General features: G+C 29.9%; 1 protein-coding gene across 5 annotated transcripts in view; it reads left to right on the plus strand.

The window, feature by feature from the left end:
- Positions 1–27,722, plus strand: part of LOC128396867 (putative polypeptide N-acetylgalactosaminyltransferase 9) — a 45,684-nt gene that overhangs the window by 5,009 nt on the left and 12,953 nt on the right. Inside the window, exons 1-4 of one of the 5 annotated variants that reach the window (XM_053357507.1) lie at positions 7,963–8,374; positions 14,154–14,253; positions 14,319–14,881; positions 15,808–16,031. In XM_053357507.1, coding sequence (XP_053213482.1) covers positions 14,432–14,881; positions 15,808–16,031 — 674 coding nt within the window. In that variant the 5' untranslated portion in view covers positions 7,963–8,374; positions 14,154–14,253; positions 14,319–14,431. Of the gene's footprint in view, positions 1–7,962; positions 8,375–14,036; positions 14,882–15,807; positions 16,032–27,722 lie in introns of those variants that run through there. The other 4 variants (XM_053357504.1, XM_053357503.1, XM_053357505.1 and 1 more) reach the window with 4 other exon arrangements.

Below are 27,722 nucleotides of genomic sequence, written 5' to 3' on the forward strand. Positions count from 1 at the left end.
GATGGGTTGATTTTTCAATTGTATCTTCTGAACCTTGTTGATTATAGACAATCAGCTTGATTAGTCTGATGATGTCAAAATAATTATCCTTTTAATTAAAACAAAAAAAACAGACAGGTAACCAATTGAATGATTAGTTAATCATTGATCCAACGGTTTGATGACTATGAGAGTTAATTAACCATGAAATTAAATACTAACTGTTTGATCACATTGATTCCCGATCCAAGTGAACAATTTTTTTCCTCCTCATCTTAATTGTAAATAATACTAATTGTCAACACTGAAAACGAGCAATTAAAAAGTTTCTATTGATCAAAGTTCACAACTTGATTGTAAATAAAACTTAATTGTTAATGACATTGATGATGATAATAAAAAAAGAGGAAGTAATTAGATTAAAATAAAATACAAACAATCAACTAGGTAGATTAACTAACCAACTAAATGGTTAATTAAGTCTATCACAATTAAAATTGATTAGTTTTCAGTCTATCAAAACAATTATTAGACACAAACTGAGATATTCAGTTGTAATTATTGTTTCTCAATTGATTGGTTCAAGTTAATCAAGCTAATTGTTAGTCAATTGTTATCCGAAAATTGAATCATCACCATGCTGATTGATTGTGAGCTCGTTTTAATTACTCAAGAACAATATAACTTAATTATCTTGTTTGTTTTTTAAACAAGAATGAGAAAAGTTAATTACAATTTTGATGCAAGTCAATTTGAAGACTAATTTTAAAATGAATCTTAAACCAACCGGCGAGGAGGAACAAGAGGAAACGGAAATGATGAAATGATGTCTCTTAATCTATTTACTTTTATCCACCTCCCACTCATCCACTCCCACTTCTCATCGTATTATCCTGTTAGTTATTTACCGAAGGATTTCAATTATTGATCAATTTCCCATCGATTTAATCATCTCCATTCTTGACCTCATTTCGTTATAAGTCTGGACATTAGAGACTCAATTGTAACATCTCCTAGTGGTAATTTACATCATCTTCATCTTCATCTTCCTCTATCTCATCATCATCATCATCATCAGTTGAACATCAATAAATCAAGAGTAGGAAAAAAAAGTCAAACCTAAATCGAGATTCATTTTCAGCACTGAAAATGTGTAAATCTTTTGGTCAACAATAAGATGACCAATATAACTTAATATCTAAATATTATGATAATCTAATTATTTTGTTTATATCTTGGATAATCTGATGAATGAATTGATTGTGAACCAAATGATCACCTGAAAATCAATAGTAAACTTTTGAGAGTTTCAATTAATTGCTATTCAGTTGATTAATTTTCTTTGGGTATCTAAGTTGAAATTGATTAGTATTGATCCGATAATCTAATGGATTAGATTAAATTGTAACTTTTTGCTTATTCAACATCATTAATACATCACCATGAAAATGATTTTCTCATCAATCACATCAACATCATCTAGAAACATGGAGATGATGATGATAATGAGAAAAAAGTTCTAGATCAACAATCGACTTGACATTAACTTAAGGTAACTAAATAATCATATTTACTGTAAACATTGACACTGAGTATTCATATGATGATGATGGTGATGAAATTAAATCTTGCATGAAAATGATTCTGAATGATAATTATCATTGTAGATAATAAGTTATCATGAATGGTTGAGCTTTTCTGATTGTTCAGTCAACTTTTATCTGTATAAATTGTCTCGTTAATATTAGCATATAAAAGTTAATTGTTATTTCTTGTTTCTAACAATCAAAAATCATCATCAACCTGATTAACTATTTTGATAGACAGGAAACGGAAATGATGAATGTCAAAAGAAAGTCTTAGATTATATTGATAACAATGAACATATAAAGATTAACATTTACAATAGAATCAGTAATTAAAGGGATTAACAGTTTGTTAAGATTAACAATCAATTGATTGGTGAGATGAGATTAGCCTTTTATTGTTATTAGATAATTAAAGTTTAAAGTTATTATTTATTTTCATTGGTGTTTAGGTTTGAAATGGTTATCATAATAAAAGTGAATGGGAGTTTAAACCCACCGCAATCAAAGTGGGAGTGGGAAAAAAACAAAGGATAAGGAAGATGAAAAAGGGAGAAGGATGATAAAAGTCAATGTAATTTATTGAGTGACCATCAACTATGGACACTTCAATGATTCTTGTGGCCATTTGACCTTGTAGGCAGTAACATGTATCTAAACAGATGAGTAACAAAGAGAGAGGAGGAGGAGGGGTGGGTAAGGAAGAGGATGAGGATGAGGATGAGGAAGATGAGGATAAAGAGATGGACGAAAAAAAGGAAAAGTTTTTCAAGTGTATTGATCGGACAATGAGGGTCAAGCAATTTCTATTTGATTATATCTTCCATCATCATCTTTTGATCCTTGGAAATTTTTTTCTTTCCCTTTGTTTCAATCTGATCAGTTGACCATTCACCCACCACCTTCACCTTCATCTCTCTCTCTCTCTCTCTCTCACTCCTCTCTCTCTCTCTCATTTTCTTTATGGGTAAAGAACCAGAATTTGTTTTTCTCTCATTTCTCTCAGAATTTTTCTATCAATTCTTATCTCATCATGTCAGAAAACATGATAACAATAATGTATCAACCAATAGAAAAAAAGAATCATTGAGAATTTCGAATAAAAAAATTTTTTTTTCTTCTCTTTTTTTTCTTTCATGGGTTAGTTTTCATTTTTATCATGAGAATCATGAGAATGAAGATAATGTTCAGTGTGGTTACTGATACTAATGATACTACAAGGGACTAATGACCAACGTCATAAAGATGATGATGACCACTGGTCATTGTGATGATAATCATGATGACGATGAAATTTTGATGAACAACAACAACAACAACGACAAAAAATGATCGCAACGTTGATGACTTCTGAATCTTTGTTCATGATAATCAGAACAATCAGTTTGAAAGCGATTACCTTTGAACGTTAAATTATCTGAATTGAACCATATCATCTAACAGAGTTTTCAATCATCTTTATCATCCTCATCATCTTCTTTGACCAGAATTTCAGCTTATTCGATATAATTTTTTTTCTTCATCTTCTAATGACTTTCAGAACTTTTTTCTCTTTTCTTTTCTACTCTGTTATCATCACATTTTCGAATAGATCAATCAACTAAACTCATATAAGTTCTGAAAAAAAGGACCATGATAAAAGTTCATCTTATTCTGTGTCTTTACCTCTTCTCATGATAAAAACTCAGCTGATTCTATCTCTTTTTTATTCTGGGTCACTAATCATTATTATATTCTGGTTCAACTTTATCCCCTTACACCCTGAATATATATCTTGATAATATATCATTCCTGTGTTTATATCATCATTAACTCTGATGATAAAAATGGGAGGCAAAAAAATTACGAGAAAGATAAAGAGAGGGAGAGATAAAGTTCTGAGTGATTCAGATATTTTCACCTCCCAACTCTGGTCAACATTGGCAAATATCATGGAAAAAATTTCTGTTTTTGACATTGGGACAAAAAAATTCTGATGACAATTATGGTAATTTGAATATATATTATCCTGATGATGACCATCCGGAAGTAACTGGAAGTTTATCCAATGTTATATCAACAGTTTCTCTTTCATTTTGTTCATGATAACTTTCAATTCATCTTGATATTATCGTATGAACATTGACTTGTGAACTGCAAACCAGTTGAAGATTTCAAATAATAGATTCAGAGGAATATGAATTTTCTGATAAATTCTCAATTCATGGGAAATCTTGAAATTTCATCACCAATATTGTTTTTCTCTTGTCAAAATTGTAATATTTTCTTGTATCAAAAAGTTATAATCTGTTTCCTTTTCCTCATCTTACTCTCTTCTCTCCTTCATCATCTTTTCCCTTCTTCTTCCACTGTTGATTGATCGAAATGAGATTTTATTTCTTTATCGAGTTTTCTAACCAAAAGCTACTCGAACGTCCAAAATGAGAGAGAAAAAAAGTTCTAAGTCGAAAAGAAAAAAAAAGATTGATGTTCTATCTTAACCTAAACTCGATATTGGCTCTTAAATCAGTTACACTAACTCGAGATTAACAGTAATCATCAACAACTATCAAATAAATTGCTCTGATTAAAAGCCACAATGTAAATCCAATGATCGCCATGGAAACTTGAACTTAACAATTAATTGTTGATTTCTAATGATATGATTAATCATTCGCAATTTCGTCCATTCTTATATCTCACAATTAGACCCAGAATTGCGAGTAATTTAGAGTTTAATTTGTAAACTATCATTTTTATCTGGGTAACAATTAAATTATTAACTTTATCATGATTAAATTGTAATCTCAATTAATCCAATGTAATCATTGGGATGATGATGATAAAGTTACATGAACATAGAGATCTGAACCTTGAGATTTAACATTGATATGAATTAATTATCATCTTGAAACCTGGTTAATTATTCAATGGTCTTAAGGTTCACAATCAACTAATTTAGTTCCATGTGTATCCTTAATCATTTATAAATGATGATCATAAAGAAAGAGAGTTAATTGTAAATCTAATTGAGTGAAACTTTTTTTTCCTCTTCTCCTTCAATTCAACCAACAATTTAATTTGATCATCATCATGAATCATTAATCAGATTCAGTCTCTCTCTCTCTCTCCTCAGTCAAGATTAGTAATCATGGTTATCATGGTGAGATTGAAATTCAAGGGTTGAACCTACTAATTTTGTGGCTTGAGAATAACCTGTAATTTATAATAATTAACGTGCAACAATTTAAACCATTTGATTCAATCAGAATCTTAGAATTTACGATTTTCAAATGATATCGAAAATAAAACTTTCCAATGAAAAGAAAGAGGGGAAGTTGAAAAGTTCTAATGAGAAAACTTCGATAATAATAATAATCACAATCGATGAAAAAGATTTATAAGTAAGCAAGAAGATGGAGAAATAAAAACGAAATGAATTATCGATATCATGAATCAGTGAATAGAGAAAATTGTGTCTTTCAGAACTTTCTGAACTCAAGAATTTCTCATTTTCATGGAGAATTTTCTCCCCAGATTTTATCATGTTTTATGTCTTAGAACTTTTTTTTTCATCCTCATCATTTGGTTGATATTATTTTGATTAGAATCATCATCATCATTATCATCACAACTATTGTTAACTAAACATCCCTTTTTCCACTGAGAATTATTATCATGATGATTCTGAGCATCCTTAGCATCCTCATCATTTTTGCCTCCTCCTCAAGCTTTTATCACATAATAAACATAATATGAATGTAAGTGGCACAAATTATTATTGTTATCATCATCATCATCATCATTGTTACATCATTCATGGGAAATAGTAGCAACAAACTCACAGAGATTCATGAGATTTCAGGTCGATAATCATGATAATAATAATGAGAGAGATGATAAGATTTAGTTGTGGGTGGTGAGGGTGGAGTGAGAAACTCAATCAATATGATATAACTGATGATAACTCATTTGTTTTCATGGTGGTGATAACAATGAAATGAGCATGATATGTGATACATGATGAAACTGAGTAACATGAAATTCAGGTTACAGTTTTTGTTGGAGGCAAAAGATTTTTTTTCTTGACTACTTTCCATTGTTTCTGAATCCACTTACTCATTATCATGATTATATTATCATTTACTCACATGGAATTGTAATTTTGTCACAACTTCAAGTCCATTAGCATCATCACCAAATTGATATTTTCCCATGAAATCCCATGGTTTAAATTAACTGTTACCTTTAATATTGGAAGGGAAACTTTTTTTTTATTATCAGCAATCAATTATCACCATTTTGTTGATCAAACTCTAATCAGCTGAAACTTTTGGGTGTCATCATCTTCATGAGATAATGATGATGAAGATGAGAGATGAAGATGTCAATGGTTCTCTGAACTTTTCAGAGGAAGATGAAGAGAGTGAGAGAGAGAGAGATATGAAGACGAGGTGATAGTTGAGGGTGGAGGAGGAAGAGGGCGTCATGATTTTCTCATTACAATTCATTCTCATGAATAGTTCTTATTCTGTTGATGAGGATCGGCAATCGATTGAAGATTTAAGGTTATCATCATCTATTTCTATGCTGGAGAAAGTTTCAAATTCAACCTCAGAATTATGATTTCATCTTCTATCATGATTTCCTTTTCATTCTCATCTTCATGATCACCCATTGAAATGAATGAATGATGATGATGAATTCTGAATTTAAAGTTTTGATCGAAAAGATCATTGGCTTCATCTTTCCAGAGAAATGATGATGAGAAGTTCTGATGATGAAGAGAAGGGAAAAAAAGTAAAATGAGAGAACGAGAATAGAAGAAAAAAGTTCTTACTGATTCAGTAGAATGTTTTTTCTCTCCCTCTTCATCGAATTGATCATAATCATCTCAACGATTCTGGTGATGAAATTGATGAGATGAAAAGAAATGATTCTGAAGTGAATCAGGAAATTCTGTGAACACTAACACTTTTAGAACTTTTTTTTCTCATCAAAATCGAAGGAAAAAAATTTCGACCTCGAACATTAATACTCTTTTCGAGCCAAATGTTCAAAATCGCAGAAAATGATTAACTTGATACCAGAATTTGAATCTAATTTGGTTAAGCGATTGAACCGATTGAAACTCAATCCAAATTCTAAGATTGGATTTACTTTCATGTTTTTGTTCGAAAAAGTTTTTCAAATTCGATGAGAAATTTTCTTTAATTAACTGATCAATTAATTAACTTTTTGATTGTTGTTTACTGATGCAAACAATTCAATGGCAAATTTAGTGATCAGATCAACGGTAGTTAATTAAATTGTCAATTTAATTGATCAGTTAAGTTGGAAAAAAAAGATCGAAAGAAAAAGTTTTGTTCTTAAATAAATCGAAAGTGCAATTGGGGGTGAGAGAGAAAAGTTCTAATAATAGTCTTCGATTGGTAACATTGAATGATTATTACGAGTACCAAGAGTAATATGATTTACTTTGATTAGATTGATTAGTGATTTGATTTGATTTGATTGTGACAATCAAATAAAATGAGTAACATGAATCCAACCCAAAGTAAACATGTCAGAATTGGTTGACAATGATGATTAAGATGATGATAAATGATATAGATAAATTAATCAAATAATCACCACAATCAATAACCAATCAAACTAATGAGCAACAATTAAAATGAAAGTCAAATACCCAACAATTAACAAGGAACCAGTAAAAACCCAAACCACAATACCACAAATCCAGAAAATCAAACACCCAAATTGTGACCAAATTAACAATTATCTTCACAATCGAATCATTATCATCTCTCTCTCTCTCTCTCTCTCTCTCTCTCTCTCTCTCTCTCTCTCTCTCTTCGACAAAACCTGAGACACAATCAAGAGATAGAGAATAAAAAAGTTTCGAAAATTAAACAAGAAAAAAATAAAGGAAAAGAATTGAAACATTTCCGATTTTATTTCCTTTTCCTCTTCAACTTTTTTCCCACCTCCACCTCGTCGTACTCTCTCTCTCTCTCTCTCATCCTACCGTATATTGTCAATGTCTATGTAACCTTGTCACTGTGAATATGACAACAGCAAAAAAATAAATTAATAGATACATGAGATAACAATTAAACCCTTGAAACAATTAACTTAATCATAATCAAAACGACAATGAATTGAGATGAAAACAATATGATGAAGTTTTAAAAAAAAATGAAACCTTTCAGATCAACATGATATAAGTTATACCCACAAACAACAACAACCCAAACAACTTTTACCTCCTCTTATCATCCTCATCATCATGGATGACTTATCTTCAAGAGCTGAAGAGAGAGAGAGAGAGAGTCAAGCACGACCGGTTTCTCATCATCCTCATCATCCTCATCATCTTTTTCACTCTCTTACCTTGTTGTTATTTTCACTTATGTTTACGTGTAGGTAACATGTTGGTCTAAAAAGTTTTCACTTTTTTTCATCTTTTTCTTGTATTAATCATGTTAACTTTAAATTGTTCACCATCATTGTTAATTGTTGTCCATCATCATCATTGAATCTGTTAAATCATCATTATTGACGCCATTGGTTAATTTAATTGTTTGCCTGATTGTTGAAAAGTAAAAAATCCTTGACTATTTCTTACCAATCAATTCAATTATCATCATGATTATTATCACCTTGGTACATTTGGATAGTTATTATCATCATCATGGTGATAATCATCATCATTTGTATCATCATCATCATTGGTCTAACCTTCAATCATCTTAATCACAATTAACTAATTTTATTTCATTTGACCAGAAATTTTCATCTACCCAAACACAAACACAACCAAAAAAAAGGTAAACTCATAAAATTGATTGTTAATTAACCGAAACCTTGTCAATTTAATAGTTTGTTAAGTGATGGCTTTGGATAACCTCAGGTAGATGATGAGGATAATGATGAAGATGATGAGAAGAAGATGAAAAAGAAAGAGATTGCCGGTTTCTCTTTCTAATATCATCATCTTCTTATTTACATTTTCTTGTCCAACTTGATCTTCATTCCTTGTTTATCAAGTTCAAGCCTCACAAGTTGATCCTCTTCTACCTGATAGGTAAAGTTATCATCCTCATCTTCATCTTCATCTTCATCCTCATCTTCCAGTTTCAACTTTAATTTATCTCTTTCTCTCAGTTAATCCTGATGATGAATTTTCTCTGGTTTGATTATTTTTAGATGAAAATGATGATAATAAGAATGAAGAAAAAAAATATTTTCTTCTTCTTCTTCTTTCATTATAAAACTTTCACTTGACTTCCGTTTTTGTCAACTTCCTTTTCTGAATAATAATGATGATGGAGAAAATAAATTTCAAAATGAAATTTAAATTACCTTTTTCTAATTATCAACCATAGGAATCTAGGAATAAATCTCAAGCTTTGCAACTCAAAATTTTCATGATAACATGAAATGTATACAAAGAAAAATAATTAGCTTCAAACTTTTATCATCATCATCACCATGTACCTTGACTATTATCATTGTAACAATGTATTCCAAGTCAATTCAATTCTTTTACCATGGTAAACATCGAGTAGAAAAATAAGAAAAGTTCTGAAAATTGAGTAAAATTTTCCCTTCTCTTTTTGTTCCCTCTGAATCTCAGCCAGAACTTTTTCTTCTGGAAATCATGGTTATCTTGGATTTCTTTACAATAACTTTGTGAAATAACATGATGATGACGATGATGATGATGAAGGCTGAGTCAACCATGAATCTCATTCTTACTCCATGATATCATTATTAGATTTGGAGGTCTTGCTCTTTTGACCATGTAAACTGGTCATCGCCATGTAACTTGTATCATTTTTATATCACATGATTTAAAATTATCATCATTGATGATGACATTGACTTGTTGACAGTGAGAGAGAGAGAGAGAGAGAGAGAGATGGAAAGTAACAATCTACAAAATAATGTTATCATCGGGATAATTAACATAATCTAATTGTATTTACATGACCTTGAATTATCATTACCATAATGATCATTATCTTATAATAATCATGATGATGATCCTTTGATTATTGAAACCTTGATTGTTGAAAATTTAGTTTAGAATTTAAAAAACAACTTTTCCTCTTGTTCATCATTAAATCAACTCTGTAGGTATCAACAAATTATCATGATTATCATCATCATAGATTTGATAGTCTATCAGATTGAAAAAAAATAATGAAAAAAACTGAAATTGAGAGAGATTTAAACTATATGTGATAATCCAGGATAAGAATGAAATAAAATAACCACCCACCAACTCATCCACCCGATATCATGAGGATAACAATATGATGAATCTCATCATGAAATCAGTAAGATTTTATCATGAGGAAGTTGATTAATTGGTTTGGAAACATTGACAATGATAATACTCAACAATCACGATGATCAATTCTCTCTCTCTTTCTCTTTCTATTTCTATTTCCAATCGCCATCATCGGATTACCAGAACTTTTTATCCTCCCTGTTCCTCTCACCTTGATATCAATGAAACAAAAATATCAGAAACTTAATCCCACCCCGACTTTATCATGAACCACTACGACTATTACCTTTTTCACCTTGAATCTGTTGACAATAAAGATCCACTACAACCCTTGATGACGATGATTCAATATTATGATCATTACATGATATTATTATCATGAAAATATCATGATAGTTGCTGTTATTTGTTACATTATCATCTTATGTTATCATGATAATATGAAAACAACAAGGTAATTTATCAACTATACTCTGAGTATCAACATGAACTTTTCACAATATTTATTTCAATACAATTTTAATGTTTTACAAAATCCTCATGGGCTCGGGTCTTTTTTCATGATTATGTTTTCCAGTCTTTTCATTTCATGATGGAATTGCATGATATTGATGTGTATAAAGGGTATACATGTATGTATATGTGTTCAGTGTGGAAAGATAAAATATTTTTACACTTTCCACCCTTGAGTAAGTTCATTGAATTCATGGTTACATCTTGAAACTTTTTTTTCACCTCAAGGGGATTTTGTCATGAGAATCATTTCTAGGATCATGTTTATCTTTCAAATGTTAACTTTGACACCTTTTCACTGGTCAACTAGGGGTCAACTTTGGTGATGAGTTGATGGTCAGAATTGACAATCATTGAGATTGAATCTCATCTCAAATTCAGTAAATTGTTACAATGATAACAAAGTTTTTTTTTTCAATCCAATTTTCAATTTTCTAAATCTTTATTGTTGATTGTTGATTGTTGATTTCCTACATATTGCTAATTGTCAGCTAATAGTGTTTTATTCAATCAATTGATTGCAATTTATTGTTTACAATTCAATTTACAATACAAACTTTTCAAGAGTTAATTCAATTTGATACAATTTTTTGTTGTCATTTTTGATTCTTGATTAATTGTTATAATTGTTTGCAATCAACATTGATAAAATTAACTATTAATATCTATATTTATATGTGTCCGTCTGTATTGTTGATTAACCCAATTTACTAATTGTTATAACACAATTGATAAATTTGATACAGACTTGCAAACCAATTACAATTACAATTAAAATTATCATGAAACTGTAATTTAATTCATTGCAATGCTAATTAAAATTACAAGTCAATAACTTTAGTGTTAACAAAGTAATTCAAATTTACAATTAGCAACAATCAAATATCAATGGCTGCAATTAATTGACCTAATTGTGCTCTCGTTGTGTTTAACAAATCATGATTAGGATTTTATAACAAATGATTAACATTAATCAACCATCAATAATCACAGTTTGAGGATTGACCTGATTTTCAAATGATTAAATTGTTGATCAATTGATTGATTAATCTGATGAACAATTTAATACCTGGTGATTTAAATGGTATCTAAACATGATGATTAACAATAATGACCATGGACAAGATTTGACCACTACCTTAACTGACCATTGAGATGAATGGACGATTTTTTTTTTGTATAACAATTTGAATTTACATGGAAAAAAAGTTCTGGTTCTATCATATAATAGATTTACCATGAAAGGTATTCAGAGATATTATTATTTACCATGTAAAAGGTAATATCTTTTGGCTTAGCATTCATATGAATGAGTATTCTCATGGCTATTTGGCTGAATAATTTTCAGAACTTTTTTTTTCTTTCTCTTCTTTATTTCCAACATGTTTCAGAACTTTTCCCCTCTCTTCATGATAATCTTAAATGTCATGATAATACATGGGGAAAATATGAACTCTGAACATTTATATTTTCCGTTATTATCATTATTACTCATATTTATATCTTTTACCATGAAAATGTTTTCATGAACCAGAATTTTCATGTGTGTTATTTAATGAGAATCCATTTTTTCACCATATTATGAGTTGAGAATCATTATCATCAACATGGTATCTTTATGACGATTATTATTATTGTTAGAACTTTTTTTCTCTCTCTTTTTCGAAGTGAAAAAAGTTCATTTTCTTTCGAGATGGATTAAAGTTTCGATTTGGATTTTTCTTTTTCATTCAGATCAACTTGATATCGTTTCGTGTTTAGAATTTTCAATGAGAATGAAGAAGATAAAAAGTTCGATCTTTAAAATTTTGAGGTTAGAACTTTTTCTTCTTTAATATCGAAAAGATTTCGATTCGATTTTGTACTTTTCCGATGCTTAAATTGTTCCATAATGACAAATAATTCGGTTCACTTGATTAACTATCAATGTAAATTTAATGTTGATAAATTGTCACTCTAATTGTGCATCAGTTAATTGTGGTTACATTGATTGTCTTGTGGCTTCGGATTTGTTTGGTTAACTAATGATTAAGTTACAATTTAATTTGATTAACTTTTCTTGTTGTATATCAATTGTTGATTTAGTTTCAATGATCGTTGATATGTTGATATTATTTTCCGCTTTTCTGATCAACAATTAATTTCAATAATTTAAACAGACAAACGAAATTAAATTAAAATTAATCATCAGTTAAATTTACTTTTCCATTGATATTATTAGTTTTTCCAAGTCAATTAACTTTAATCATTTATGATATAAAAGTTTCGTTATTTTCTTGATCATAATCATGGAGAAACTTTATTTCTTCATGATAAATTGAAACACCCGTTGAGAATCAATTGAACTTTTTTCCCTTGATTGTTTCCCTTACAACAATCAATTTTAATCACAATTTTCTGGCATAATTTAATAATAACAATGATGATTAACTTTAATCACAATAAGATTTTGATTATTGTTAATTTAATAATGAGAGAAAACAAAAAACACAGTTTCAACTGTTTAAATATTTAGCTGAATTTCATGATAATCATTTTCAAATTATTCAGTAACTTTATCATGAAGATGATGATGATGATGATGATGATGATTAATAGAGGAAAGAATTAGAAAATTAAAATTAGAACTAAAAAGTTTTTCTTTTACAAATTCGATATTCAAATGTAAAACTTTTCTCACCTTAATCATGATCACTATTCATCTTAATTTAATCACAATTTAATTTGATATTAATTGTAACTGATACCATGTTCTAACAAGCTGATCAACTAATTACTCTGAAATGATCAGGTTACAATTAGCAATTTAAAATTAACTTTAATCAAATTACAATGTTTCCAATATGTTTAATCAGATTGTATCTATTCAATTAATTGACTATTTTTAATTTGATTAAACAGCTAATTAAAGTGATTCACTTTCTAATATAATCAATAACTTATTATACTAATTGTTAATTAGTTGATTAATTATATCGGATTGATAATAAAGTCCAACCTTTGATTAATTGATGATAATTTTATTTTTTTAATATACAATCTCAATGAGAGCTGAAAGGTTGATGATTACAATTAGCTAATTGTTTCACTTGGTCATCATTAACCTTCAATCAATTTTGATTAACTTTTTGTTTCTTGTAATCATAATTAACCATTACCTTGATTATCATTAGACATCATTAACAGTAAATCAATTAAATTTAATCATTAAGAGTGAGAGAGAATGAAAAAAAAAACAAAACTTTGATTAATTTCCGTTTCCTTTTTGCTAACTAATCATTTGCAATCGTAATAATTAACTAATTTTATCACAACTTGATTGAACAGAAAAATTAATCATGATCAAGAGTACGATTAGTTAATTGCAAACAACAACAATAACAACTACAACAAAGATATCGATTAACTTAATCATCGAGTATTAAAATCCTAAATTGTTTGTTGATTAAAAATGATTGACAATTGTGATCATATGATTTGAACCACAAAAAAAACATAAAACTATAATTAACTTACAATTAGCTAATTGTATGTAATCAAATTGTATCTTCATCTACTTGACAATCCAAGGATTCTGTATATAAGTAAAATCTAATGAGGATGATAAAGTATCAACGTGTAAATGATGATAAAGATGATGAGAGAGCGAGGAAGATAAAAAAAAAGTCATCATAATATTAAATCAATCCCCCATTTTCAAAGTGATTCAATTGCAATAAAACTTCAACAATTAAGTCAACAATTAACGGATAACAGTTAACTAACCTTTTCCTATTTATTTCCTTGTTTATTTTCAGGTTATTCTCAAATACAAGTGAAAGTGATGTTTTTAATTACCACCAAAGTGGATTAGTTAATTGTTACAATTGATTTTCTCTTCTCTCCCAACAACGAAAAGTAAACAAAATTGTAAATTGTCACCAGTGAAAAAGAAAAGATATTCCCTTTGTTTTGGAGATTAGGTTCAAACCTATTCGATTTTTCTGTTGACCTTTAACTGGACATTTTACCGTTATTTGGATCATCAGCTGATCGATATTAGAACTCTGGACAAAGTGTTTACCACCGGTGGGAGATGGTTTTTGTTCCCCGGAGGCGAAGCCTTTACTTTAAAGTGCTTCTCCTCATTCCAGCCTCATGGTTTCTATTAACACTTTTAATTAACCTTAATGATAAAGCCAAACAACATACAAACAATTTACCCGATGTTGATTTAATTGTATTACAACAACAGCAACAATCACAATCATCAATTTCATCCTCATCATTATCACAACAACAACAACAACAACAATTGAACAATCATTATGATAATAATAATAATGTTATTATACAGAATCGTGTCAATAGGTTAACTAATATAATTAGTGAAGTTAATTCAAAATTAAATAACAATCATGTTGATGATTTAGATGATAATAGTTTAATTCCTGGGGAAAATGTTGGTTCCGATAAAGTCAAATTGCCTCCAGGAGTAAATCATAAGAATCATAAATTGTTTCCAAATAATGTTAACAGTAAAAAAGTAAGTTTACTTTAATTAGTTAATCACTTGCAACAATTAATACACAATAAACAACAAATTTCAATCCAATCAACTTAAGTAATAATAATAATAGGATATGATAATATATTCACTTAGCATTTGGTGTTGTTTCAAATGTTTGTTTCATTTCCGTTTCCCTTGACGTTGATGATGTTGATGATGATGATGATGCTTCATTAGCATGAGAACTAGAAAAATTTATCAATTAGCAATCAATTGTGAATTTATTTATAACAATTAGTATCTGTAGTTATGTAATATACTGGATAATTTAACTAATCGCTGTTAACATGAAGTTTAACAAGAAAAAGTTCATTTCTGGTTCCGGTTTCTTGAGGAGGATCAACATCTCATATTCAATCACATCATTTAAACTCATTTTTTACCTCTTGCATTTTCAAACATCATTATCATCACCATGAGTATCATCATCATCATCATCAACAGGAACAATAATCATCATGAACATTACTGATGCATAAAAGGTGTAAATGATTTGAACAACTTAACGTGCATCATATTGATTATCATTATTAGTTAGATTAAATTGTAATCAATGAACCAACGGCAATTTACAAGATACTGAGAGAGAGCAAAAAATAGTAAACCAAATCAAAGTAAAAAGATAATCACTTGATGATGATAATGATTATCAACAAATTGCAATTTACAAATTATCATCATGATAATGATTAGTTTTCAAATGTAATTGAAAATCATCTCGATATGAAATTTGCAAGTAGGAAAAGTTTTTTGTTCAATGTTAATGTTGCAAGAGAAAAAGTTTTTCAAGTTTCGTTTTGTTATTCACTGAACAGGTAAACAAAATATTGAAAGAAAACCTAAAATTAATTTCAATTTCCGGATCCTGTTTTTTTTTGTTTCTTTATTTTATTGATTTTTAGGTTGATATTAAACGTTTAAATGAAAATGCTGTGATACCAATGCCAATTGATAACATTAGTAACAAGGGTCCTGGTGAATTGGGTAAACCCGTTGTCCTACCGACTAATGTGACCTCCGAAGTGCAAAGTTTAATTAGCAAAGGCTGGCAAGACAATGCTTTCAATCAATATATTAGTGATATGATTTCATTAAGACGATCTCTTCCTGATGTTCGGGATCCTCAGTAAGTTGTTTTCAAATTTTACTCAAAAAATTGCCATGAAATTCTGGATTCTGTATATGTAATTCCTGGTGCAAAGTTCACATTTCCAAAGTTGATATTGTCTTGGAACAAAAAATCCAATTCCTTTTGTATTATTATCATGAAACTTTTCCCCCTGTCAACATGAGGTGTAAACAGTATATAATATGAAAGCTGAGACAACAGAACTTCACACCATGAAGATTTCCAGCTTTTCCAATGCTGAATTTGCTGAATTTTCCATGAGATAGATTTTTTTATTTTTCTTATGAAACTCATGTTGATTATCATTTAATTTCAACACGAATAACGTTCAACTTAACCTCTTCCTTTGACTCTACTCTCTCTCTCTCTCTCTCTCTCTCTCTCTCTCTCACCTCTCTGATAATGATATGATTGCAGGATAATGATTCAAATGAAATTGAATTTCATAGTTTGTTGTTACAGAAATGAAAAGTTTTCCATTTTGGTTGAAAAAATGAAGAGTTTCCTTTTCCTCCTCTCATCAAAATTGCATTTTCAATGATATTAAATGTTCATATATGAAAATGGGTTAGAATAAAAAAATAGTTCAATATTTTTCCATCAACACTTAAGCAATTGAATTAGATTCTGGAAATGGCCAACACCCATTAACTTGCAATTTACTTCATCTTTTTCATTCTATTCTTGTTCTTATCATCATCATTATCATCATCATCATCATCATCATTATATTATATATTTCAACGTCTCTTCATCACCATAATCTAATATTTTATTGTAAAAATTTTTTCCTTCATCTTAACTGAAATGCTTTTTTTTTGTAAAATCTACAAAATTTATTGACCATCAAGACGAGTGAGTTGATTATCGTTGACAAGTACAATTAATCAACTAAATAATCAACATGATTGAGTTGATGATAATGATGATGATGACAAAAAATGAGCTGTTGCTTCAATGAAAGTTTCAACAAGAAAAGGGAAAAAAATTTCAAGATAATCAAGTTAAATCAACACAAGATTAAGGTTGAAATGAAAAAAATTGTAAAAGTTTGTGATGGTGGAGGAGGAAGATGCTGTTGATGACAAAGATGAAGAGCAAAAAAGGATGATGATGATGATAATTATGATGATAAGATGATGGTAGTTACCTGAATAGCATGAAAAAAATGAGATCTTTTCGTTTACTCTCTCATGTTGAGAGATGACATTTATTGTTGTTACAATTTCTTACCTTGATTAGTTTTTGTCTCTTTTTTCATGTTCACTTGATTAGTTTGCTGTTTGTTATCATTTTGCTGCTTTCACTCATTTTTTTTTCATCTTAAATATCAACATCTCGTGATGAAGATGAAGATGATGAATGAAGATGCAATTGATGAAGATGAACCAGTTTTGTTGATTGTAATAGTCTAAGTGTTTGCAACACCAGCAGCAATTGAGCAACAGTGAGAACAGGTAACAAGAGACAAAGGTAATCAACCCTGATTTAAGTTGAATTTAATTCAATCAGTAATCAAGTCAATTAAACGCGAAGAAAAAAAAAAGTTTACAAAATAAAATTATTATTATCAAGAAACGAATTGCAATTGAAAGATAATTTCAATGAGATGATTATGATTACCGGAAGACTTTAAATGTTAATGTCCTTTGAGTTTCTATCGGTCATCTTGTTGTGATTCTGATTCTGAGATTGTGATTCATTTCTCTTTGATTTCTTACTTTCTGTGGGTGGTAATTAAAGGTTGACCTTTAAGCACTTGAAGATTTTGAGATGAACATGAAGATGAAGATAAAAATGAGTTAAGGTGATGATGATGATGATATTTAGCTCACGCACTTTGGACTTGCGTGAGTTGAAATTGTTAAGCTTAAACGTTTACTCAGCACGTGGTAATTGAAATAGACTCGTGATTAGGTGAGTTGATTGTTTTTCCTGGTGATGATTAAAGATGAACTTGATATTCATTATCATTGTTATCTTCATCTTCCTGATCCTCTTCATAGCCTTTACTTTTTGATTGATTCATGATTATCAAGAGCCTGAGTTTTTCATTCATAAATTATCAAGATGATGATGATCACCTTACTTTTTGTTTAAAGGTAAAAAGTTAATTGATAAAGATGAAGATGAAGATGATGAAGTAAAAAGGAAAAAGGTGAAAACTTATCATCATTTATCATCATCTTGAGAAAAACTGTAAACAATTGGCACACAAATTTAACAGGTCAAAAGTGATCATCATCTGTAATCAACCAACAACAACAATTAAGAGTTAAATCATTATCCAAATGATTACAATTGAACAACAATTAACAAACATTTTAACCTTGATTTTTCATTTGTTAAACTAATAGACTTACAAAAACTAGAGATCAAAATTTCAAGATGAAAAAAATGATTGAGTACAAATGATGAAAGAGAAAATGAAAGATGATAAATGAAGATGAGGATGCAAGGTAAAAGACCTTCATCTTCATCTTCATCTTGATCATCTTCTCATCTTCATCTTGGTGTAAAAATGAAAATGAAAAATGTTCATAAAACGAGTTGAATGTTAACCATTCGTTGACCTTAGAACTGGTTTCAAGTTGAATATTATTTTCATCTTCATTTTAATCTCTTTCTTTCCCCCTGATCATCCTGATCATCCTCATCATCATCATGATATAAGAAAACTGTATTCATATAAACTGAACTTTTTGTGTGTATTTTCACATGAATTTTTCAGGTAATTCCCATGGAACCAGTAATTTGGTCTAAGTTTCAGTTCTGTTTTTTTCTAAATTCTGGTTTTCTCTCTCTCATCTTCTTAAATCGTCACTTTTTTCATCTTCATCTTCATCATCACTTTCTTCATCTATTAATACTAATGGAAGATGATGATGATGCTACAATAATAATAACATTTAGATGATAATCTTGATCATTTTCATCTTCCTTGTATCATCTTAATGGATAGATTGAGTTCATCTCTTTATCTTCATCCTGTGAATTTTGCAACTCAATTTTTCAATCCATAGACAACAATAGTTACTTTATCAATTGTATTTCTATCACTTATTAAGATGATAAGGATGATAAACTCTTTCCTATCATCCTTATCATCTTCTTCAAACCTTTAGTTTACTTTCACCTTTTTTTCCTCTCTTGCATATTTACTATTTTTTCACCTTTTTCGTTGACAATGTTTGTCTATCGTTAGTAAAGGATCAAGTTATCATCATGATCGTTATCGTTATCACAACCTAACGATGATGATGATGATGAAATCAACAAAAATGTCATCATCAGTGATAATAGCATCAACTTTGTATATCCAGAACCATTATTATTATTGTTAACTATCATGAAAGATTATAAATACAATGAGGAAACAAAAAGTTCTGAGTTCCAATCCATGTTAATCCCTCTTTGAATATCACTTCATATGTTTTGCTGAGTTTGTATAAATAGACAGAATCTTCATCACCCTGTAGAAAACTTTTCTCATGTTGATATTATTCAGTTGATCATCATCATCATCATCATCCATCGTCTCCATTGAGATGAAGCAAATTATATGAATATTTTCATCTCATCACAAGAAAATCATGATGATAATAAGCAAAGATTTCAGAACTTCAGAATCCTCATGTTCACTTTTTTCCCTCCTTCAAGAGATGTTGATGTTTACATTGTTAAAAAAACAGATTCAAGGATGAAGATGAAGATGGAAAGATGAGATGTGATGATGATGATGATGAATAGGATGATAAATAAACATTCTTAAAAAGTCAAGGAAAAAAAATCAAAGATCTTTGGATATGATCAACACATGTAATCGTCTCCAGTTCAGAATTGAGATTCAGTTCTCATGGAAATACATGCAACACACATGGTGTATATTCATACAGCTCAATAATAAATCAAGGTTATCATCCTGATCATCATAATCTTGATGATTCAGATTCATTGTGAGATAGATTATTCAACCAATACACAACAATTATAATACCATCAACTTTTATTCTGAAACTCTCAGTTCGAGGATATATAAATTTCCTAGTAAAAAGTTAATTTGAAATGAGATTTTTATCTCTCTTTCTATCTCATTCTGTTTACCCTGAAAAACTTGAAACTTTTTTCTCTTCATCCTGAACTCACATGAAATCTATTTACATATATGTACATACAGGGAGTTTTAAACTCCAATCTTATTATTTTTTTTTCTTCCTCTTCTTGGTGTTGTTATTTTTATCCAATAATCAAGTGAATTTGTGAAAAGTCAAGTTCAAGAAATTCTGATGATTATCATGATCACAATAATCTTACCCAATGATTAACAAATTATCCTAAATGTTACTTCAATTCCAATGTTCCAATCGATTTGATTTCTTATTCTTATTACTATAAATTCATTGATGCATCATGATTCCTTCCAATTGCTATTTCATCCATTCTTCCACCTCCACCCTAGTGTGAGTTTCCTTTTCTCCGCCTCAGATAATTCATTCATATTTACTCATTACCATGAATTCTCACTGTGAACGATTGATGAAACTTTTTTTTCTTGTTTCTCTTTTTCCTCCTTCTTTACTTAACCCACCCCACTGCCTCCACTTTATATTAATTTATCGTCTCTCATACTATTTATAATGAATTTAGTTTCAATTCAGTTGATATAATCTCAACACCGGTAATATGAATGAAAAGTTTACTCGGCGAGCAGAAAATTCAATTTACCTGGTGATAACTGTCCAGGTAAACTATTAGCTTGATGAATAATCATTCAGTCCATTCATATATCATTTTGTTGGTGAAATTTGATGAAATATAAAAGTTACAATTTATTATCATGAATTTTCATGAAAATCTCTTTTCTTTTTTGTCTATCCTTGCATGAGAATCTCTTTTGATAATTCAGTACTTTAGGAATCATGTTGATTATCTTATCATGAATACCACCGATTCATGATGATGAATCTGATTAAATCTGACTCTTAATTCAGGATTAATCAGATGATGATTAACATGATCTTTTTTCAACTCATCTTCCACCTTCACCTTATTACATCAAGTTCCAACTCTCATATATATATATTTACCTATTTATCTGATTCTTTTTATCTGAATAAATTCTGAGAAGATTTTTTTCTTCTCCAGTTAATGCTCAGTTGATTGTATTCTCCTATTAGAATGGTAATCATGGAATAATAATATTATCATGATGATCATTTTCGACGATACCTTCAACATACTTTCAGAATAATTCAAGAGAAAAAAAAAGTTCTGTTCCAACCTTAGGACAGAAAAAAAATCTTCCAAGCTCAGAATTCTGATTAGTATAATATGATTGGGTGATAATGATCAAGTCTATTGACTGAATAGATTATCGGTTGACTTTTCGCTTATCATGATGATGAAATTATCTAGGAATTTATCATGAGAGGAAACAGAAACTTCTCAACTCAACATTAGCCTCGAATTTTTTTATTCGCTAAAGTAACTCATGGAGATTATCTCTCCATGATATTTTTCCATCATATTTTGAGCATTGGAACTTTTTTAACTTTTAATTCAATCCGATGGAAGAAAAAAAAACAAAAAAAAACTTATAAACAGGAAAAGGAAGTTAATGGAATTGAAAAGTTTCAGGATAAAATTCAGCACCATGATGATTATTATCTTCTTTATGATGATGAAGGTACATGAGAAAACGTGAGAAAAAGTTCAATTCCAATTTTAAGTGGTTCGTTTATCTTTAACAATAGAGAACATGAAAATCGAAAATAAAGTTCTAGAGTAAACAGATTCGATCCATTTACAGTTATCTTCATCTCTCGGTTTTTAATTGAAGATTAAGATGAAGATAAAGATGAAGATGAAGATAATAATTGTGTTCATTTTCAGGCGATTAAGGTGATGATAGGAGATGATGATGATAATCTTAATCTTCTTATCATTAGATAATAATAGTTTAATCATTTTCACCTTAATAATCAATCAATGATCATCATGAAACTCTGATAATTAGGGTTGAGCTTATATCCTGAATAATGATTTTAACAATTTACTGAATCATATTAATCGTTGAAACTTTATCACCATGTCACCTGAAGCAATTAATTAATTGTTATAATAATAAATCAAATCTCTCTCTCTCACCTTCTTCCTCTTTTGCTGTTGAATTTGAAAATATTTTTACTCAGTTTTTCATGATAAGTGTAATCACTTATTCATGTTGATTGACTGAACTTTTTTTTCAGTTCTCATATTCAGTTAAATTCATATCCAATTGCGTGACTTGAATGATATTTTATCCCATGTAATATAATGATGATGAAAAACTATTTCATATTGTTTATCATCATTTACAGTTAACTTTTATTATCATTGTGAATATAAATCAACTAATTCCCAATGAATTTCAAGTTTATGAATTATTTTGACAGTTTCAATCCTGACGAGTTGTTATCTTTTTTATATTACTTGATATGTGATTATCTTGATTGTTGCTTTAATCCTAAATTGCTCTGAGGATTAAGGGTTTATCTTGACATTGGATTTGATTGTGATTTGGATTGACAACAATTGAATTTATATTATCACATAAAATGTAACATTTTTTTTACATCTCATGTAATATTATTGACATGGTGACATTTTTAGTATTCATTGAACTTTTGATTATCAGAAACAGTCATGATAATAATAAAATTGTTCAACTAATCAAATTTGATTGTTATTATGTGTTTAATTTAATCATGTGTTCAAATTTGTTTTGACAATGATCATCAATCAACCTTTTACCTTTTTATCATTTCATGATTAGGATAAGTCATTAAATTGTAACCATGTTAATATGATTATGATGTTAATTGTTACCATTTCATTTGGATTTGAGGTTGAGCATCATTGAGAATCTAATTGTTACCTGAATGGTATCGATGATTTAGCTTTTGATAATTAGAGATGAATTTGATTAAGTTGATATTTGAATAGTTCTGATTGGAGATTATTAGGAATTTGAATCTAATAAGTTCATCTTGTTCAGGGTACTTGGAATTGTTGACATTTGTTTCATGAGAAAATTGTAATATTTTAATCGATTATAAATTAGAGAAGAGCAGATCCATTAAATCAGCTGGAACGCCCTGAATTATATTCATATTATCATGATGATGATAATGAGAGCATCGTTTTGTTGATAATAAGTTCTGGTGATAATAAGTTTAACCTCTTTATGGTAACAGTGTAACCTTTTTGTTTCAAGTGATAATTTTGAATAAACTGAATTGAGTCTCAAGTGTATTTTTCATGATGTTCATGATAAGATTAAGTCTGAACCATGAGAAGTTGAGGAAAAATATTATCACTTTCGTTTCATTTTTAATGGTCTATTTTAATGGATGGAAAGTTTTCCAACACGTATGAACTTTTCGTGATCGTTAAGTATGTTATCAGAAAAATTAGAAGAAGAAAAAAAAATTTCCTTCGAACTTTTCAAAGTTCTAACTATTCTTGACTTGAACAGTTCGAGTTTGTCAAAGTTGGAACTTATTTTTTTCTCTTTCTCTCTTTTGATTCCAATAAATCATATTGATCTAATTTTCTTTATTCAATATCACATTCGATATTTACAAGTGATTATATTCACAGCGATAATTTTCATGATGATTGTAAGGGGATTAGCTTTGTTTAGATGTAATTAGTTAACAACCCCTCTTATCTCTGATTACATCATTTCTCCAGGGATTAACCCACAACAATTAGTATTTAAGGTGCTTGTCGAAGACTCTTCAACAAGCACACACAGAAGTAAGTACTAAAACTTACTCATTTAATTTGTGTTTCAACTTTAAATTCATGTTTAATTAATTTCCCCTAATCATCTTAACCCAGTTCCCTCCTTTCAGTATTTAACTTCCGACTTTTGTACTTTAACTACTTCCGTTTAACTATTTAGTATTTGATTCAATAAAGTGTTCACCCGATACCAGATCTTGAGTTAAAATTGTAATGTTTGATCCCCGTGATATCTTACAAAATGGTGGAGATGCCTCCGCTATCTAGTGAACTTTAAACAGCTTTATTAATTGGTGGCCACCCCAACATCATTGTCTTTATTTAAAGCCTATTGTGTTGGTAAAATCAAATCTAATTTTCCATATTAGAGCCGTAGATGCTACAGCTCTAGTGGGGTTAAATTGACTTGACCTTCAAAGTTGAGTTGTTGGGTTGTTGAGATTGAAGATTCTTCATCTCTACAATTTAAATCAGTGCTGCTTCAGTCCTGATAAGTACATTTTTGTGTCAGTGTTAAAGAAAAAAGGAACCTGGTGCAAGAAGATTCTTCCTGTTATTCATTTAAATTACCTGTCCTTATTTTCCCTGTTAAAATTTCAAAAAGTAAAGAGTAAAAGTGATCGCCATAAAACCATTAAGTGAAAGATGGCTGATTCTCAAAAGACTCTTTCGAGAATTGAATTAATAGAAAAGTGTGCCGAATGGGGTATCACTAATCTAAATTGTAAAAGTAACCAAGTGTTATTAAAAGAGTTGGTAGAGGCAATCGCGATCCAAAAACAATTTGAGACGGATGCTGAAGTCGACGATCTAAATAAAATGGATTTAGATACACATTTCCAATATAAATGGGAAGATGGTATCACTTTAAGAAGGTTGGGCTGTGACTACGAAACACTGTCAACTTTACTATCAAGCGGTATTAAAAATATCGATCAATTAATGATGTACACAAAGGAGAATTTGGTGGACTATGGAGTGTCTACACCTCAAGCTCAAATGTTACACAACAAATACAACAAAATGATGAGTCCAGTGGTGATGACCAGAGAATCTCCGGTCAGATCACAAAGGATCTCACCTGCTGAACAGGCTTCCATTAGAGTTAATAAAAGAAAATGGCCTAATGGTAAGCAAAGCTTTTCTGAATTTATTGATATTCTGGAATATGATCTAAGAATTATGGATTATACGAAAGAAACGTGGATGGATCAAGTGCTTGTTATACTGGAAGGTGATACCAGAAAAACAGCCGAGAAAATTAAAACCGAAAACATTTACATTACGTATGATGAATGGAAAAGAGAGTTAATTAAATCAACAATTACGTCGATGGAAATAACTGAATCGTTATTTACCCTTCTACAAAGAAAATATAATGTGTCAGAAAATCCAAAAGAACATTTTGTTAAAATGGAAACTGCCCTGAAAATTGTTATCCCTAATGCTTGTGATAAAACAATTGCTTTAATTATGTCAATGACTTTACCTCAGGAAATTCAAAATGAATTAATACCTGATCATGATGTTTTGGAAACGGAAAAATTGAAAAGAAATGTGTTAGGTCTTTATCAAAAGTATAAAAGTCCTGCCAAATTACCTGAAAATCAAAATGTAAAAATCTTCAATAAAAAGCCGTATGAGAAAGGTCCGCAGAATCTGCAGACACCTTTAAACTCAAGTGCAAATAGAGGTGACCTTAAAGGAAAGACAACTTATCAACCTGGATATGAAAAGCCAAGGTGCCCTTGTTGTTATAAGATTGGTCATTCAAAGGATAAATGTTGGAAGTGGATCGCTTTAGGTAAACCCGAAGTAGAATCTACTTCTCAAGGTAACAATAAAAGTGAAAATAAAACAAGTTATGTTAACACAGAAGACCCAATTCAAGAAGGTCAAGCTAGTGTAACAAGGTTAATGATAAACTCACATGCCATTGGTGTTCCTGACAATGTGAGATATCCAATTGTTAATATAAAGGTCAATCAAAACCTAGTGATGAAAGGTTTAATTGATACTGGTGCGTGTACTACTCTAATTAGTCAATCAGTTGCTGCAAAGATTGGTCTCTTAGCTTATCCTGTTGATATAAGATTCCAATCAATTGACTCATCAATGGTCAAAAGTACATATTTTGTCCCAATAAGAGTTTACAAGGACAATCAAGTTACAATCATGGCCGCTTACGTTATCAATGGTTTATCCAATGAGATAATCATTGGTGAGAACATCATCAAATTTACTCAATTAATCATTCGTGCTAAAGGTCCAAAGCAACCTTATGAGTTGACTCAAGGAGATCTAATTACGCCGTATAAATTGGAAATTGAAACGCCTAATCTTCATGAGATTGAGTCGTTATTGAAAAATTGGTACAAGGATAAATACGATATGAATCGATTGTTCCTGGTAACTAATAAAGATCCAAATGAAATTCAAAGAGGAAGCGACGAGGTAAATAGACTAAGAATCAATTTGGTTAATTATCTCACCGAAGCTTACCCAGATCATTACCCTAATTTGGTAAACAAAATTGAAACATTTCAAGAAACAATTGCTGATTTTCCTGGAGATGTTAAAGATCTTAATCGTAGACTCTACGATCAGATTAACCCAGAGTTAACGGTAGAGGAAAGAAAACAAATCCATAAAGTGTTAATGGAGGAAAAAGAATCTTTTTCCTCATCCAAATATGATTTAGGATGTGTTCCTGCTTCAGTTACAAAATTCAAGATTGATATCAATGGTAAAGCTATTCCAAAGAGTAAACCATTCAGGTCATCAGAGAAAATGAAAGAAGAAATGAGAAAAATCATTAAAGAGTTTAAAGATAATGATATAATTGAAAACTCCGATGTTGGAGGAGGTGCTCCATTCGTGGTACCAAAGTCAAATGGAACATGGAGGATGGTAACATCCTACATAGAGTTAAATAAATTGGTTGAAAAGCGTCAATATCCAATGCCAAATATTGACGACGCGATCAACAAATTAAAAGGAAATAAATATTTCACAACTTTAGACCTTGCCCAAGGGTATTATCAATTGGAGATACCTGAGGAGGAACGAGATAAAACGAGTTTTGTTACAGAGGATGGCTGCTATCGGTACAAAAGGTTACCAATGGGATTGGCAGACGCTCCTTCTTATTTTCAAGAGGTTATCAACAAAGTTCTTGGTGAATTAAAGTACACATGCTGCTTTGGGTACTTTGATGACATTGTGATTTATGGTAAATCGATCACCGAATTATGTGATCGAATGAAATTGGTAATTGGTGCTTTGAAAAGCTATGGTCTTAAAAACAGAGTTGAAAAGCTACAAGCCGGAGTGACTTCGTTTGTTTGTCTGGGTCATTTGGTTTCGGTAAAACAGTTCAACCAGACCTGAAAAGATTGAGAGGATTAAGAATCTTAATCCTCCAACTTCTCATTCTCAAGTAAGATCTCATTTAGGTCTTTTTAATTACTTTTCCCGCTTCGTCGAAAATTATTCTTCCATTGCTGCTCCACTTCAAGAGTTAGTGAAGAAACAATACAAAGGAATAAAATTTACACTCGAAGATGAAAGATTGGAATCATGGAAAAAATTAAAAGATGCGTTAACAAAACGATGTATGTTAACACACTTTTATCCCGAACGAGAAACAAAAATAATAGTGGATGCAAGTGCTGTCGCAATTGGTGGAATTTTAACCCAGAAAGACGAAAATGGCATTTGGAACCCGATATATTTCTTTGGTTGTAAGCTACAGAAATATCAATATGCTTACCGAGTTACAGAAAAAGAGTGTGCTGCTGTTGTTTACGCTTGTAGACGATTTGCTCATTTTCTCCGTCACAAAAAATTTACAGTTGTTACAGATCATCATGCCCTGTGTGAGTTGAAAAAGACTCTATT

This window comes from Panonychus citri, unplaced genomic scaffold, assembly GCF_014898815.1.
Source record: "Panonychus citri isolate SS breed McGregor unplaced genomic scaffold, ASM1489881v1 Contig00028, whole genome shotgun sequence".
NCBI classification, from domain to species: domain Eukaryota; kingdom Metazoa; phylum Arthropoda; class Arachnida; order Trombidiformes; family Tetranychidae; genus Panonychus; species Panonychus citri.